Source organism: Channa argus, chromosome 9, assembly GCF_033026475.1.
Source record: "Channa argus isolate prfri chromosome 9, Channa argus male v1.0, whole genome shotgun sequence".
In the NCBI taxonomy this organism is placed as follows: Eukaryota; Metazoa; Chordata; class Actinopteri; order Anabantiformes; family Channidae; genus Channa; species Channa argus.
In genome coordinates this window covers 17,435,732-17,453,670 of record NC_090205.1, presented here as the reverse complement: position 1 = coordinate 17,453,670, position 17,939 = coordinate 17,435,732, and the positions used below count along the sequence as shown (strand labels likewise).

Sequence of the window (17,939 nt, the reverse complement as noted above, 5' to 3'; positions counted from 1 at the left end):
AAAGTTTCGTAACTTTCATTTATTGGAAATGAGTCGTTTCAAAGCTAGCACAGTTTTTTTAAAAAGGACAACTATGATTTTCAACTTTTAACTAGTAACAAAAGAGAAAGAAACTATATTTAAAGATGGATTTTGTCCCACTTCATGACTTAAAAATGGTTGAAGTCATAAAACTCATAAAACTGTAGGTGCTTAGGTTTAGGGAGACTTCCCTTCCCCTGCGGAACAACTGTTGTTTTCATTCACACACTGACTCATCATGTTATGTGATGCTTCAGCTCTGAGGAGAGTCCCTCCTGGTGGCTCAAGGGTTTTCTGCCTAACTTAAATGCAATGTTTTTTTAATTAAGTGGACATTAGGCCAATACAAAAAAGCAAACATTTTATCTAAGAGGTAGATGTTTCACAAGACACTACTGATGCAATAATACTGAAAGAAATTAAATTCCACATGTGTAAAAGCGTACAAAGGCTATTTTGATGAACAGGAATACCTTTTACTCTGAGAAGACTTCGATTCAGTTGGGTCCACCAGTTTTGACACATTACTACACGTACTGTCTGTGTTGCACATCAGGGTCTGCAGGAAAGGGAAAAACCCTGCGCTGGGTAGGTTTCGGGGACTCACATAACCTGGAGGAGACATGACAATGTGATTACTGTGGTGAGGATTCACAACACATGAATATAACATTTTAAAGGAAAAAAAGTTTGACTATAAGTAGCTGTGCAACTATATAAAAAACTGTAGATCAAACACATGCAATTACAGTCAAATTTTAATCAAATGCAATGAATGAGTACTATCTTAAGTCTGAGCTCTGGCAGCAATACGTTGCATATTTTAGCTAAAGCTAAAGGCATCTTCACCATCTTTAGTACATACATGTGGGCCAACAAGTAACCTAGAATCTGCTTACCCGGCAGGACTGCAGAGCCCATAACAGGTTAGGAGAGGTTACAGAACAATTTAAACAATCACAGCTATTAATTGAATTCCAAAGAAGACAAATGTGCAGAGAAGAAGAACAGGCAGTCACGGCACTGTAACGAGACTGAACGACCAAGCTTGCGATGATGGCTGGGGGAGATTATATTCAATATATAGTTGATTAGGGTTAAAATTTTTAGGTAAAGTATTTCATTAATGAGATATAACACTACTCTGGAGAAAAAATGGGTATGTCACAGTGATCCCACAGGGTCCCCCTGTTTTACCTCCATCTGTTCTCATCACACACACGTTGCTGAAGGGAAACTGTATCTACCACCTTATTCATGTAGGATCATGTTACTTAACACAAAACTGCTTAATTTTATCATCATCACAAAAGTGTTTTTCGGCACACCGCTAATACCCGTACACTGAAAAAGGTTTTGTAGCCTGTTTTAGGTGTGGTCGAAAGCTGTGCTCCTTTCCACTGGATCTACAGACAACTCACCAAAAAGCAGATAACAGGGGAGGGAAGGTCCTATTGTTCAGACTCACAGAGCAGTTTCTATGAGGTTACACAAGGGTTATTAAATTACACAAGTCTTAGCATCCCTTGAACCAGATTCATCAAAAAGTAGTGAAAAAAAGTGAGGTGAATAATTAGTAAAAAAACAAAAAACAAACAAAAAAAAATGTACAGTATTGTCGTCCTATTTATATATTTTTACTGATGTTGAGAAGTGAATTTACTGGTATCTGACAATAACTCAAAGTTAAGCCTGTAAGAGTGTTTTTTCAAACCAACAGGTTTCCAGTTCTGCTCCTCCCTCTATTTAACTCTAAGCACCTTTATCTGCACCTATTGCACATTTTAAAAATGTGCTGGGTTTAAACAGAACAATGGAGAACAGACAAAGGATAAAACTATGCAGGGATAGACTTTAATCTGAGGAACTATCAGTGTTTGAGTTGAAATTAACGTTTGTTTATTCTGATGGTGACATGGGAATTCTTCCAAGTGCCAAGGTGCTACCCTTAAGATGCTATACAAACCTAAGTGGCCAGCATTGTGTTGAGGCAAAACTGGCTCTTCCTCTTTTGTTTCTTGCTTTACCTTTGTTTGTGGTAAACGTGTCCTAATAAAAGGACAGCTTATAAGCGGTTGCTTGTGGTTTCCTTGGATTTTAGATTTACAGCAACACACCTTACCTTTTGCAAGTAGCTAGCCTCAGTATGGAAAGGATTTGTGATTTTATGATGAATATATAATTTAATATTACTAAAATGCACTATTATGCAGCTTTACACTTACATGCGTCTTTCACTATTGGGGGAAACTGGTGGCGGGTCACAGCAATGATGATAAAGATGATGAGAGGCCAGACCAGCAGAGTCAGGGACCATACCTGCAACACAAGGTAAATAAAATAATTAAAATTTAAAAAATATAGCTACCTGTATCTGTATATAAGCAATTTAATATGTAATATATCATATACCCTACAACTTTGTCTTTTATTTTGCTTAGTTAAATAAAGTACAAATATACAAACACAAAAACAAATACTGGTCTGTGGTGTGAAAGTCACTCACTGGTTGTCTGATGGCTGCCAGTCCATTCTTCCAGAGAAGAAGCCGCAGCTGTCGGAAGAAGGCCATCTGTAGATGAGGCAACACAGAAAGTGACCCATTAAATTAAAAACAACCAGTTCACTGACATATTGTTATCAGAGGAATAGAAACCTAAACATACAGTTGATTGTTGTTATCGACAGAGGTCAGTAAATTCAAATGCTGGCCATTATTGGCAGGTGTCAGCCCACACAGAGCATCACAGCCCTCAGTGACGAAATGACCTCTGTCTGCCACAACATTAAAACCACCTGATGGATCAGTGATTAATCGCAATTAGTCTCACTCGCTGTCATCGACACTAATTGTGGCACATGATGAGCTACAGCAGGAGTTTGACTGACAGAGGATTATATGGTGAAAGTCACTGAAAGTTTAACCATGAGTAGCGTCAGCCCCACTACGTAAATCATGTTGTATCAGACCACCGGACCTACCTGTCTACGTTTGTCCTCTACACCGGTCAAAAGATTTGTTATCTGACTACAGCTCGCAGCTCTGTTATGAAAGACATGTCGCTAGGTGGATCCTAGCTCTCTCCATCAGTCGTCTGTGGCTGTAAAAGTGTACATTCACGCTCAGCAGAATACAAATAAAAAATAACCTGAAAGTTTAAAAATATCAAATAAATCTGAAACCGTCCTCTGCAAAGATGTCGCAGTAACTGCAAAACGGAGAGTCAACAGGCACCTTCAGCTGTCCCTAGTCTCCTGCTAATGTGGGCAGCTCCACCTGTGTGAGACTGTAAATGCGGGCAAAGGGGCGTGTAGCGTGTGGGAAGCCAAGGACAGGTACACAGGTTATGAAGTAAAAGAAAAGGAAGCCTCATTAGGTACATTTTAGGTAAGTTATACTTATTCCTTAACACTTTTAGTGTTATGTTATGGGATCCTTTACCACCCAAGTTTACACTTTTGAAAATGTATTCTTCTAAAACACTTTGGTGGCTTTTATTTATGTTTAAAAAATACAGCTATAGTATATCAGGGTGATTTTCTTGATAACTTGGCTAAAACAATGAATGGAGCTGGAGATAAATCTGCGATTAAGATTTCAGGTTAAAAAACAGGTGATAGGATAACATCATGTATTAAGTCACACAAGGCTGTAAGGTGTTGTTCAAGTAGAGGTCTCCACAGGGAAATAATAAAAACAATGCAATGGATTCTCTAGACGCTTCGCACCTTATGAGTATGTTGCAAGGGCACAGACGAAGAAAAACAAGAAGGGAAACAGGGTGTAACAATCAGTTTTTAAACGAATAAAGAACACTATTTTAAAATAATACTCTCACGTCTTACACCTAACACAAAAGCACTATAGGCAAAACATTAAGTTTGCAAGAGACTGAGAAAACAATCTTTTTTTGTGATATCAGACTGCTGTGGCCGGAGCTGAAAACTTGTATCTCAATTTATACTGTGTGAATGCATAAAAATAAACTCTGGAAAAACAATTTCAGACCATAATTACAGAATTTTTTATTTCAATGCATGAGCTTTCACAAACACGTCTGGAATCCTTTAAATGCCTGTAATTGTACAGTAGATCGGTTCTATTAACACAATAAAAAGAGCAAAATGGGCAAGATGCCACAGGGTTGGGTCAAAAACCACATACAGTAGGCTTCATGTGATACTTATCGTATTGTTTAGAGAGAAAGATTAAAAGGCATTCCACCAATGCCGTCATACTGGTTTTTGCATCTAGATATCATGAATATATCCACTGCTATTGAGTCATTGTGTCACGTTTACGGGACTGATACTGAGAAAAGCACTGAATTAAGGAAATGGCTCTGAAAATCATCCTGTGTGCCAAAGTTTCAAAAGATAAAAGAATTAGACTCAGCCAAGACTCCATCTTACAAGCATCACATATTTCACAACTTTTTAAAAACGTAATCTGTTTTTTTAATCTGGTTAAAAATGTGAATGTCAAGTATGTGTCTGTAAAAGTGTTGGTGATGGAGTGGGCACTCCTTAAAACATATATACAGCATAAAATCCCACTTAAATAAACATAATCATTAGGAAATCATTAATCAAAATGTGTGCATTTTCAGAAATGGAACAAGGGGGTGTTGTAAGATCGCAGATTGATATCTACATAGACACAGTGGCTCCCTTTTGTCATTTCAATTCTTTTCACTTGTAGCATCATTAGTACTGTATTAATTAATACTGTAAACATATGGTCTGTGAATTGAAAAGGCAGTAAGAACGTTTTGTGCATGTGCAGTTACAGATCCTACTTCTTTAAAAATCTCTAATACTGTACTGCAATCTCAAAAAAATAAAATAAAATACTAGTTGTGTATAAACAAATGAAACAGGGTAACAAAGTTACTCCAAACAAACGCTGAATTTGGAGGTAGCTGACAGGAAATGTTTCTCTTTTCAACAGATTATGAGCTGATAATTATAAAGTTTTCGCACTTTAATCTAAGAAAAATTAATTAACTTCCCAGGTTTTTTCTACTAAAAGTCTTGAAGCAGTGTGTACTATCCGCATGGTATTTTAAATGTTGCTTTATAATTAAAGGGGGGGGGAGCCTAAGCTAAATTCTTAAAAGTATAACAAATAATTGAGCTGAGTTAAGCTCAATTAATTTAGTTAATTGTGCTACATCAGCACTGAACAGAATTTAGCCATACAGTTTACTGTCAATACTGGAATTCATAATACTTCCATACAACATTGTTTCCTCACTAACTGTGCTGGTGTTAGTAATAAAAATTAATAATTTACATGCCCGGCTGTTTCAACAAATTCACATTTAACATACAACCTAAAAAACATACGCAGATTTAACTGTTGAGTATCACAGTAATACATGTTTGGCAGCAAGGTCTAGGCCTTTTGAGCATAAGGTTCAGTCATCAATCCAAACCTGATTGCACAACTAAGAAATCATGAAAATACACCCGAAACAAAACTCCTTAAGTATATTCCTAGTCCATATAAATAAATGTTGCTTTTAACACTGCTTTTTGGCACTTGTGTGTGTCAGGAAAGTCAGAGGTAACGTCAGTAAACAATTTTCCAGTGTGTTGGTTGTTCGCATTCTTTCTCAGCGTCCCCACAGAAACGATTGTAGGTTGTTTTGGGGTCAAAACCCAGGATCTCCCTCTCTTCGTGGATTCGGAAAGAGAAAGTGGAAACCGATGTTCCTATGAAGAATCTGTAAATGAATTAATCAATCAGTAAATACATATGATGCAACATACTTGCATGAACCATGGAAAGTTATATGAGCATGAGTCACGTTGCTAAGTAGCATGTCCAGCCACCATTCTTGTTTTTCATGTGAAATATATTCCATGGGCAGGTACCTAAGTAAAAACAATGCAACAACATTTTTTACATCCTACGCAGCCTATCAAAACATCATTGCAAAACACCAAGAGTCGACAGCAGCTTAGTGGGGCTAAATGCTACTGCCAACACGCTAACACTCTGAAGATTAGCTGGTGTTTAGCATGCTCCTCAGTTCAGTCTACGCTTGTAAGCATTTGGTCTGGAGTATAAATTGGAGTATAAATCTGAGGAAGATCGATGTGTCGAAACGTCAGTCTCCCCTGACTATTAAACCCGGCAGTTTGAGTGTGCATGCTTTCTATTTGATTTTTAGTGTAGTCATATTTTTAAATGGCCAAACTGTTTAAGAGATGACAATATGGCTTGAGCCTGAACAAACCCCAGCTAAACCTGGAGCTAATTTTTACATTTTTATCAAAACCTGACAGTGACATTTGGGTATCAGCAAATCCCTTCAGGCTCGGGTTAGTATACACCCTGTTGTGCAAGAAAAGAAAAGCAAGAAAAGCTGCTACTAAAAATAGCAGTGGTAATCAAATTAACAAACACTTCATTAGCATAGCCGACAATATCATCTACTTATCTGACTAATTATCTGACAAAACCTTAAAAACTAATTTACCTTGCATGAGCACATATCCACTGGTCAATGATAGCCACGCCTCCATCTTTAAGGAGCTCCAGGTCCTCCGTGGATGGTTCAAACCGCACCATATCTGGCAACAACTTTTTGAGCTCCTTCAGCTCTACAACAGTACATGAATTGCACAGGATTACAGAAGCATTTCATATGTATTGACAATTGTCAGAACTACAGACCTTATTATGTAAATTGGTTGAAACAGTTTAGGCCAGTAAATGTTTTTTTTTTTGGTTTGTTTTTTTACTATCAATCGCTAAATATATTTAGAAAGAGCAGTGTAATCCAACACTAATGCATCTACAAATGTACTGTAATTCATAGCACTGATGGCAGTGCTATGAATTACAGTATATTTATACATGCCCTTGGGTGATGAAAACGCAAAAACAGTGTCTCAGTGGGTTGGCATATCATTACCTTCTTCATCTGCATCAGTTGCAACAAAAACTTTATCAAGTTTGTGTTTCTTCATCAAGCTGCGCATTTTTTTAACTGCGCCTTTAAGGCTTGGTACATCCTCTCTGTGACCCCAGATGAAGTCCTTCCTGCGCATGTGAACTCCCAGATATGGACCACCTTTAGCTGAGCCCAGCTTAGCCTGAGGAGGAAATAAATCAACTGTTGAAATTTAGTTTTCAGAATGAAGGGACTTCAATGTCAGTCTAAAAATTGGAACAATAAGCAGCAGGTACATTCGCTGACAAGTGGGAATTATTATTTTGAGATTCATTTACTGCATTCAGGAAAGTTTTACCCAGTCACCTCTCTTTTGCAGGAATACCCTGATCATATTCACCCAGTTACACACTTTTACACCTGCAAGCTGCTCAGTACAACCACCACCTGACCAGTGGTCACTGAGCCGCTCCATATAATACAGTACCAAAATGGAAACACATGGGCACTACTGAATAATCTACATCACCACAACTACATAATTAGACTTTGACTGTATTTATTGTCAGTTTTGTTTCAGTGGCTCCAGAAACAGTGAACTAATAAAATATAAAACAACATTAAAAAATATAATATGTTTAAATTAGTGTTCTGCATAAAGGATATGTTACATAGCAACAGGTCTATCACATAGCAGCAAAAACAGATCCTGCACAAAATCACAAATATGGCTCCAATATAAGAGGCATATAGTATTTCAACGATGTGTATCCAGTGATGATCTAGTTTGGATATGTGAATAATTCCACAATCAGATACCAGTGACTCACTTTCATGCGAGTCCAGTCCTCATTGTATATTGTATGGTCTCTGTCATCTGTAGAGTTCAGATATTTTGTTCTGAAGTTATCCCCTATTAGTCGCAGGTGCTTGGCAAAAACCATGCTGCGGCGGGTCTAGAAAGAAACAATTTTCCCACATTTACAGACAAAAATCACATGCTTTAAACTTGAGGCTTAAAACATGATTATTGCTAAGCAAACAGAAAGCCTAATATTAAAACAAACAACTGACACTAACATTTATAATACGTATGATGTTAGCTATTCACAGACTTACATCCCAATAATCCTTCCCAGCATAGTGATCATGGAGAAGTGTCTCTGCTCTGTCAAGCATTACAGATCTGGAAACACAAGTTTATTCCTGTAAATTTCATCAAGATCTAAGAGAACAAACTGAGTTTTAGCACACTTGATAATGGTAACTCAAAGATTTGTCTGTTTCTTTGTTTGAGATTCTTTTCTTTCTTAGCCTTATTAAAAGCCACTTAAATCTAAAAATATTTTCAAAATAGCCATATTAGCCAATACAATTAAATTGTAAGTGTTGTTTTATGTGTGGAATTGTGTAGCACATTGAATAAAACACTAGTTAAAAAAGGGATGGTTTGATAACCAAGGTGCCGGCAGGTGACACCGTGTCTGTGTGTTAAAAAAAATATGTGCACTATATATTATGTCAACATGTTGCTCTGTAGACTCACGTGACTGTGATGTTTTTCTGAAGAACTGGGGCCATAATGGAGGCATGGCCTTGGGCTGATATACATGTCACATTTCGAGCTCTGGTTTGTTCATAGCCCCAAAACCAGCCCCTTGAAAACACAAACAAGATAAATGTGTCTGCAGATGATGAATGGAGAGGAAAGTGATGTGCAAGGGTAGATATTGTCGATAGAGAATAAATATGAACGTGATCCATCACTGTCTAAAGAAGGCCTACTGAGTTATTCAACTATATTTACAGCTCATTAAAGTTTAATGAATCTCTTTTTTGCAGAAACAACTTAGAACAGAAGTCTTAACAAAAAACACGTCTTCTATTTGAGCTAAGAAACGATTTACTTGAAGAAAACTCTACACAGTTCCTCTATTAAAATCTATTGAAGCAATGTGTACTATGCTTAGGACATTTTTAAAAAGTCTTGGCTAAATTCTTAAATATATAAAAAAGGTTAGTTGTGCTACATCAGCACCCAACAGAAATTAACCATAGATGTATTAGCCAACCAGGTTTACTCTCAATAAATGTTGAATCCAGAATATTCCCATGTGGAAAAAAAAAACATGGCAACTATTGGTAACAATTTTCAAAATAGACTTCTAACGTGAAATAGGATGAAGACTTGGTCTCTGGTCAAACAATATGCTGTATACCTAATTCAGCATACTGACCTCTACACACAAAATTATCTTTTTATATTTGCTTTAAAAGACAATTGTGGCTTTGCAAATTGGAGTGACTGTTACCTATAGTAGCCCTGCTTGTCTTTGGAGTACATCAACTTCTCAATGCATGGCCGCTCATCAACCTTTTCCTCCCATTTACCATCAGTCCATCCCTCTGCGTAGTTTTGCAGTACTAGAACCTGATCTATGAATGGGCCTCCATTCTCTAGACCAAAAAAAGCATAAATAACACACACTGATTAAATGTTTTTAGCTTTAACATACACTCTTTTTTTGTCATTTTAAAAGTGGTCACTGGGTTAAATAAAATAAATATGAATAAATTAGAATAAAAAATTAGAACATACATAAACTTAAAAACAATTCAGTGGGTTTATAAAACACAAATAATGTACTTTACGTGTCAGATAAATCCAAACATTTTGAGAAACTTTTACCCCTTTCTGGGTCATGGAAGTTAAAATCTCACCAGCAATGAATTCCTCATACTCAATTACGGGCACATTGGCCTGCAAGCTGGTGAGACTGAAGAACTCTCCCCATGGAATGCGAATCTGGTGGATGTTGGGGCTTTGCCAGTGATATAGGCGACCCCATGGTGGAAGCACAAGGACCCAGTCATCCCCGTTCGTCCTCAGAGTTTTGACAAGGGAGGCCATGCGGATATACACATCTCTCCGCAAGTTAAAACCCTCTGGGGGGTTCACATCATACAAAAGGTACCTGATATGAGAGAGAGAACACCACAGCTTAAGATTTGAAAAAGTTCTTGATGGACAGAAGCAACAGCTGCCCCTTGGTAAATGAACTAAGAGCAAAGGCTAGCTGTCTTCTCAATACACCAAAGGAACCCTGACCCATTACTAAATCAAGTATAAAACCTGTCTCTTTAGCAAAAGCTGAAAAAGAGCAGTTTGACGTCTTTATCGTAATTTAAGTTTCAAAACTCACAGTGGTAGTGTGGTTCTTAAAAGCAAAAAATATTACATTGACAACTTTCAGAATAGAGCCTCCTCGGTCTCTTCAAAAGTGAGCAAGAACCCACAAGCGGTAATGTTTCGCAAACAGAAATTCAATCTTGAAAGAACAACCTGAGTGTAACCTGAAGCTGTCGTTTCTTGACAAACAAACACCGTTGCCACAGTTAAAGACTACAATAAGTGCAATTTTGCGTTAGCATGGCTAGCTAACGCTAACAATAATTTAGCATGTCAATGAATTCACCGTAAATCTTTGGCGGTAGCGATTTGTAAAGTAGACGTTTGACTCGCACTGAACACATTTTCACCGTTCGCCGTTTCACATTCCGCAAATGCGACAAAAAAAGACAAAAACAAAACAACAAAAGCAATGAATGTAGCTGGTACATGCACGACTCTGTACGCCATATTTCCTTTACGCCACGCACGTCCGGAAGAGTAAAAAGCGTCTGTACTGTTGCCGAGCAACCAAAGTACGACGCATCCAACGCAACATTTAGTTTTTTTTTTTTTTTACTTTTTCTGTCTGTACATATTACTGCAATGTATCTGCTTCCGCTGCCTGCTTCATTATAAAATTAATTCATAAATTTAAATTTATTTTGCATTAGAATTGAAAGTTATGAAATAGGTTCTTAAATCCATTTTTAAGACAATAAAGACTTGTTTGATGGGTTTCTCTCTCTCTAACTATAAAAAGTTAGTTGATACTAATATGAGTAGTTGGTGTTGTGTTCAACACAATTAAAATTTATATTCACAAATTATATTTATTTTAATGCTATTCCTTTTTAAATTTTTAATTATGGTTCGATCCCCGGTCCCGGCTCTAAGAGTCTCTGGGCAAGACACAGAATCCCCAACAGCCCATTCCCCTCCCCAGCTGTGCAGTGGTGTCGGTCCAAACCCGGTAGAAACTGGGTAGGGTTGCGTCAGGAAAGGCATCCGGTGTAAAAACTGTGCCAAATCAACATGCGTACAATGATCCGCTGTGGCGACCCTGAACTCACGGGATAAGCCGAAAACAAAACACAAAAACACTGGTAGGCTATTATGTTAGAGTTTTTTGCTGGGCTGCAGAGCGGGGATCATTCAGAAAGAAAAATTATTGTTAAATTCTCTGAAAGCTTTAGGATATGTAATGCTACTCTTTTTCTTTCGGATGTCTGAAGCTTAACCTCTGTACATCAACTGAACAAGTACGGTTTGTGTTCCCCCTCACCTCTAAAGTTCAATGGTCACTTTAAGGCCAGTGTGAAAAAGAGAATTTCAGAAGGAACGATTTGTTTTATTGTACAATTTGATTATTGTTTAAAGACAATTAGGACAAATTTTAGAGTACGTATAAAAAGTCTCAACTGCTACGGTAGTAAAAGGGGTTCCACAAGCTGTACTTGACCGGCCTCTACTGGCTGTCCTACAAAATTACTTCTGAAAATAGGAAACCCAGGGCTGTGCAAACGCCTCACAAAAACAACCCAACACATGTTTACGTGTGTGAACGTAGAACTACGTAGGACTAGATTCTAGCGAAACATAGAAGAGAGCAACACAAGGAACACTATATCTATCAAAAAAAAAAAAAAAAAATTATATTTTTATATATATATATATATATATATATATCTCTGTATTTTTTTTAAATTAAGTTTTCAGGTGTTTGTAAGTGATCAAAGAGGTATGATTTTGGCATTATATTTTGGCTTATTTATTTTGTTGGTTGTGGTTTGATATAGGGTTCATGGAATCATGTATTGCAAACTTAGGGCTTTATGATGAAAAAAAAAATCCATCTTTTGGAAAAACAAAAAAAAACAAAAAAAAAAAAAACACACACAAAAAAAGACTAAATATATTTTGGGATAAGGTTTATTTACCCACAACATAGACTTCTACCTTAAATGCATAAAAACAGAAATAACTTCAGATTTTTATGTTGAACATAGATTTTAAATTTAAAAACAAAATTAGGTCCACCGTATTTCTGAATTTAAAGCCAACATACAACACATGTTTCTGTTTGTTTTGTTTCATAAGTTATTGTATTATTTTTTTTGTGCAACCAACTGGCAAATGACAAGTCCTAATATTCTTCTCCCTCTTCATCCCCTTCAAAGGAGTCAATCCCCACTTCTTCATAATCCTTCTCCAGGGCAGCCATATCTTCTCTGGCCTCCGAGAACTCTCCCTCCTCCATGCCCTCTCCAACATACCAGTGGACAAAAGCTCTCTTGGCATACATGAGGTCAAACTTGTGGTCCAAACGTGCCCAGGCCTCAGCGATGGCTGTGGTGTTGCTCAGCATGCACACGGCCCTCTGCACCTTGGCCAGGTCTCCTCCAGGAACCACAGTTGGGGGCTGGTAGTTGATGCCCACCTTGAAGCCTGTGGGGCACCAGTCCACAAACTGGATGCTGCGTTTGGTCTTGATAGCTGCGATGGCCACATTGACATCTTTGGGCACCACATCACCACGATACAGCAAACAGCAGGCCATGTATTTACCATGACGAGGATCACACTTCACCATCTGATTGGCCGGCTCAAAGCAGGAGTTGGTGATCTCAGCAACTGACAGCTGCTCATGATAGGCTCTCTCAGCAGAGATAACAGGGGCGTAGGTGGCCAGAGGGAAGTGGATACGAGGGTAGGGCACCAAGTTGGTCTGGAACTCTGTCAGGTCAACATTCAAGGCTCCATCAAAGCGAAGCGAGGCTGTGATTGATGACACAATCTGGCTGATGAGCCTGTTCAGGTTGGTGTACGATGGACGTTCAATATCAAGGTTCCTGCGGCAAATGTCGTAGATGGCTTCATTGTCCACCATGAAGGCACAGTCAGAGTGTTCCAGGGTGGTGTGGGTGGTCAGGATAGAGTTGTAAGGCTCCACCACTGCTGTGGAAACCTGGGGGGCTGGGTAGATGGCAAACTCAAGCTTAGACTTTTTGCCAAAGTCAACAGAGAGTCTCTCCATGAGTAGGGAGGTGAAACCTGAGCCAGTGCCTCCACCAAAGGAGTGGAAAACCAGGAAGCCTTGAAGACCAGTGCACTGATCAGCCTACAGTTACAGACAATTTCAAACAAGTGCATTAGGCACTAGGACAGAAAAATATTGCTTTGAATAGTTTTTATACATGTGCAAATTCCTTAAATAATGACAGCAATTACCTACACTAACATGTACAATAATATTTTGTTAAAGTAAGAGGACTATATTTGTTTTAAAAGAAGTACTCTGTAGTCAAACCCACCATGTGTATCCATGAAAATAGGGGTTAAAAGTATGGAACATAGTTAAAAGCAAAGGAAGCTTGAACTAAATGATTCTGGCTTACCAGTTTACGGATCCTGTCCAGCACAGAGTCAATGATCTCCTTGCCGATGGTGTAGTGTCCACGAGCGTAGTTGTTTGCTGCATCTTCCTTTCCGGAGATCATCTGCTCAGGGTGAAAGAGCTGGCGGTACTTTCCTGTCCGCACCTCATCTAAATTTGACAGAAAAAAGATGTCTCTGAGTTCTTAGGACAATGAGAGTAATTAATTTGAATTTTCAGTTGTCTTTTTATTGCAATGGCAATTGATGAGAAACATGCATCTTGGAAAGGAAAGCATGACCACTTTCTACAAATACTCATTCCTGACAGCTAATTAAAAAAAAAAAAACATTCCTTAACATTACTGACCAATGACGGTGGGCTCCAGGTCAACAAAAATTGCTCTGGGAACATACTTCCCAGCCCCAGTGTCACTGAAGAAGGTGGTGAAGGAGTCATCATGACCTCCTATGGGCTTGTTGCTGGGCATCTGGCCATCCGGCTGGATACCATGCTCCAGACAGTAGAGCTCCCAACAGGTGTTCCCCATCTGGACACCAGCCTGACCTACGTGGACAGAAATGCATTCACGCTGAAAAAGAAAAAAAGAGAAGAAGGAATAAGGGGGAGGGAAAAGGCGACAAATATAAAGAGGCAGGAAAACAAGTTTGTTATTCTGCAGTGACATAAGAGATTTGTTCATTTAAAAAGGGGTGTTAACTTTTGCTCTGCAGTTTGGTAAGAATTGCAAAATTTTTACTGTATTCAAATATACATAAGTTGTGGGAATAAAAATGGATAATATAGAAACTCAACCACGTGGAAGCAAAGGCAGAAATATTGTAAGGTAAAATAATTAATGTTTAAGGGCTTGCTTATATAGCACTCTTATTCAAGGCATTTTACTATGTTGCTTGTCATTTACCAATTCACAGCTGCCCTGCAAAGTGCTCATCTAAGCCACCAGGAGCATAATGGGGTTCGATATCTTGACCAAGGACATTTCGACACAGCCTGGAGGGGCCAGGAGACAAACCACTGACCATGTAGTCTGTGAATGACTTCCTTACCAAATGAGCTACAGTTGCCCTAGAACTGAAGTTCAAGAACAAGCTTAGTAGCTATTGCTTTATATTATTATTAGGTAGTAGTACTGGACCATTGTTGACAGCATGGCAAATGAGAAAGCTTGATTTATGACAGTACCTTAATTGTTTTGTAATGTTTGCATTAGTGTGATTTGTCAAGGATTTGGTTTTCTTATATCCAAAAAACACAATATTTTAACGGATAATATTTAAACTGTTCATTTTACATGGACAGGAACCATTGAAAAGAATGCAAACACATGTTTTCATTCTACAAGTAGGGTGGCTCATGCCTTTAAACTAGTGAGCACAGTTAACTTTACATCCTTTTATCCCACTGCATAGGGCAATGTTGACCACTGAAATGAAACACTGAAGATTAAAGTTGGTAAATGTTAGGGTGGGTGATGATAGAAAATACCAGTCTGTCATGATGTACAGTGGAGAAACCCCATCACCCACAACATGAATGTCACCTGGTGTTTTTTTTATGTTGTTTTGGGCAGTGGTCAGCAGAGAAGGCGGTATAATACTGGCCGTGAATCACAGGTGTCAGGAAACACAGTGCATTGCAGCTGTCTGTGACTGATCAGAATGCCCATGTTGACCTGTCCACCTGGTGGTTTTATTATTGGTTCTGACCTGTGTATTTACACCATGATTCCTGTCAGACTGTTATTTTTATCCTCCCTCTGTCAACTTTCCCTTACTCAGGGATCAGAGGGGAGGTGCTGTTAGGGGATGGAGGGGGGCAGCAGGGGGAAATGTTCAGAAGAACTAATATCTTTTCAGTCTGTTAGGTCTCACTAAATCTGTACTGATCATCAAGAGTTTTTAAATGGCTTCAATATCTGATGCAAAGGTGGCCCTCTCCAGGCTGTCCTGCTTCCAGGATAGTAGAACTATGTGCAGCTATTTTAGTTTCCTTCAGCTAACCTGACACCTAGCAGTAAAGGCTGATTCGAAGTGAGTCCCCAAGGAAGTGAACACTGCTAGCTGGAAATGTTTTCTACTGAATCATTGAAGTAGTAACAGATTTGTTCCATTAAAAAAATAGCTTTGCCTATAATGCAATTTTTAAAATGGAAATAATCTGTTGATGTTTTTTTATTACAACACATCTGTTCCGGACACAACTCAAAAACACAAGAATGGTACACACACCCTGTTGAGGTGTGTCTGTATATTACTAGGAATGAGAGCTGGAGTGAGTCTTGACATGAACTTGAGATTCCAGTTTTGTTAAGGACTAAAAGTGACAAACACTAAAACAGAGATCCCTCAATAATCCAACTTCACTCAACAGAAAACAACCATGTACCTTAATAACAAATGGAGATGGATCATGATTTAATGGAATCCCGACCATACTCATTTAATCCTTGTTGGTTGTGTGCTGGCTGTGTTGGCTTCCAATAAAAAGTTATTTATGGTGTGTAAATGTGGTTTGCATGTGTACTTTGTCATTAGGCCTATTCTTTATTTAATTTATATTGGTCAGTTCTGCACAGGCCTTAGCCTAGAACAAGATTAAATGACTTTAAATTGGGTCTGGATATTCCTGGCCTGTTGATGTTGATTCAATAATGGTAAAAAAAATCTGCCCACAGATCAGAGTCCCAACTTTGTGTCCAACATGTAAATTGGCCTGAATTAATTTACTGTGAGCATTCATGTGTCAAAGTCAAAGGCTGCTGTGAGGACCCTTTAACCTCTCCTTTTTTTCCCCCTTGCCACCATCAGGACAAATCTCTTATCTAAAGTATTTGTCAAAATTTAAGTACGAGATAACCACAAAATACAAAATTCTCAAATTTCTGAAAGGAATCATATGCGATTTATGCGGGCACAATGAACGATCTTTGCTCCAGCATCAACAAATGGGATGCCATAAAATACAATGTGGGCATTCATGGTCAAAGATTAACACTGCAGTTTTTCAAAACATTTTGTGCCACTACTCCAGTCTGCCTCTGTGGCCACCGCCCAACATTATAAGTCCCTTGCTAACTGTCTATTGAACTACAGTCTCCTATCACGATTAGTATGGAAACTTTAGATAAAGGTTCAGTTGTGCAACAGGCACCTTTAGTTCAGGGAAAACAAGTCTCGAACCACAATTCTGCACAATATACATAAAATGGCCTTCATTACGTTCAGGCTCCTAAGATAAGCCTGTATTCTAAATGTGTGCCAATGTTAGCATTGGCCACGCAACCCTCTATGCTACATTAATAGATAACCATCGAGAAAAGGAAAATATTCAGTAATAATTTTCAGTTAGACGGTCCAATTTCTTTCCCTTTTATTTAAGGCCACTAATCAATTTAAAAACGCTCTACACTTCAACAACGCAGGAACTAGGACAGCTGGATCAGGACTATTTGATCAGGGTGGGTTCACTGTGGTAGGGAGGTCTATGCAGCAAGCTAACAAGCTGTGTTTATACTACACTGTGCAAACAGAGCACAGAGGGTGTGTGTGTGTGTGCGCTAGTTGAACCTTCTTAAGCTAAAACATGAGACTGACCAAATTCAATAGGAAAGGCATTTAAATCCATATTCACTAGAGGCTATTCCATTTAGACAGTCTAAAGGTCATCTCAGTTTAATTTGGCTTTAGAATCTGTGTGTTAAAGCTGCAATGATGCAGTCTGCATGATGCAATCTGTGCTGTTTTTATGACTGCATGACATGGATTAAAGGTACCATTTCCATGTCTCTATCCTATGTGTCTGAAGGAGAAAACAAACATATTATTATATCTAAACTAAAACATATTGGGCAACTCAAAAAGGTAATAAACAACAAATAAATAACTGGCTGCAAGTTTCTATGGTGCTAAAGGTTTTTATTTATAACGTTCCCTCTTCATGTGCTGAAAATGTAGACTGATCATCACCACCTGCTCACCCAGGTCAGCAGCCGGCTCAGCTTTACTGCCAGTCACTGAGTCAGAGCTATTTCTGACACAGATTTCCTGGGTTGCTGCATGCATTGCGCCATTATACTGAGCCTTTTTAAACGTGCATTTAAACGCTGAATATTGATTAACCTCGGTTATATAAACGGAATTGCAGAGTAAATCTGTGTTGGAAGACAAATAACTGATAATCTTTGGAAAGAACGTTTCTACTCTGTCAGAAGCAAACATTCTACTTACCATTGTAGCTTCTTGGTAGAAAGACCTTTGCGAGACAAACGACTTGTACTAGAATTTAGGTTATTTATAGTCTATGTATAACCTCTCACAGCAGCCCTCAATGTGGTCCGAGTGAGTCAGCAAATGCCAGGTGGGCGAGGTTCGGTCACGCTATATTCCACTGCAAGCCACTCCCACCTGTCTGTTGGATGGGAACGCGCACGGTGAGCGCGCACGTT

General features: G+C 38.5%; 3 protein-coding genes across 3 annotated transcripts in view; all 3 read right to left on the bottom strand.

Annotated features, from left to right (window-relative positions):
- abca12 (ATP-binding cassette, sub-family A (ABC1), member 12) overlaps positions 1-3,278 on the bottom strand; it is a 57,336-nt gene extending 54,058 nt beyond the window's left edge. Inside the window, exons 1-4 of the mRNA XM_067515214.1 lie at positions 3,004-3,278; positions 2,528-2,593; positions 2,247-2,340; positions 495-633 (exon numbers count right to left, since the gene is read on the bottom strand). Of these exons, the coding sequence (XP_067371315.1) occupies positions 495-633; positions 2,247-2,340; positions 2,528-2,593 (299 nt within the window). The 5' untranslated portion in view covers positions 3,004-3,278. The remainder of the gene's footprint in view (positions 1-494; positions 634-2,246; positions 2,341-2,527; positions 2,594-3,003) is intronic.
- A 752-nt stretch (positions 3,279-4,030) lies between these two features.
- pofut2 (protein O-fucosyltransferase 2) lies at positions 4,031-10,603 on the bottom strand. Its single transcript, XM_067516975.1, has 9 exons — positions 10,403-10,603; positions 9,648-9,901; positions 9,239-9,383; positions 8,473-8,583; positions 8,046-8,112; positions 7,757-7,882; positions 6,948-7,128; positions 6,510-6,633; positions 4,031-5,750 (listed from the first exon to the last, which is right to left on the bottom strand). The coding sequence occupies exons 1-9, from the start codon at positions 10,564-10,566 to the stop codon at positions 5,597-5,599; spliced, it is 1,326 nt and encodes a 441-aa protein (XP_067373076.1). The 5' UTR covers positions 10,567-10,603; the 3' UTR covers positions 4,031-5,596.
- Positions 10,604-12,009: 1,406 nt separating this feature from the next.
- LOC137132865 (tubulin alpha chain) lies at positions 12,010-17,882 on the bottom strand. Its single transcript, XM_067515877.1, has 4 exons — positions 17,722-17,882; positions 13,841-14,063; positions 13,494-13,642; positions 12,010-13,216 (listed from the first exon to the last, which is right to left on the bottom strand). Exons 1-4 carry the CDS (start codon positions 17,722-17,724, stop codon positions 12,242-12,244), a joined length of 1,350 nt encoding a protein of 449 aa, XP_067371978.1. The 5' UTR covers positions 17,725-17,882; the 3' UTR covers positions 12,010-12,241.
- Between the last annotated feature and the right edge of the window lie 57 nt (positions 17,883-17,939).

Coding starts and splice junctions, on each gene's coding strand:
- LOC137132865 (XM_067515877.1), bottom strand. Junction 13,643..13,840: donor CCTGGAGCCCACCGTCATTG/GTCAGTAATGTT, acceptor TGTCAAATTTAG/ATGAGGTGCGGACAGGAAAG. Junction 13,217..13,493: donor TGGACAGGATCCGTAAACTG/GTAAGCCAGAAT, acceptor CTGTAACTGTAG/GCTGATCAGTGCACTGGTCT.
- pofut2 (XM_067516975.1), bottom strand. CDS start 10,566: ATGGCGTACAGAGTCGTGCATGTACCAGCTACATTCATTGCTTTTGTT. Junction 9,902..10,402: donor GCTACCGCCAAAGATTTACG/GTGAATTCATTG, acceptor CTCTCATATCAG/GTACCTTTTGTATGATGTGA. Junction 7,129..7,756: donor AGGACTGGACTCGCATGAAA/GTGAGTCACTGG, acceptor TTTCCTCCTCAG/GCTAAGCTGGGCTCAGCTAA.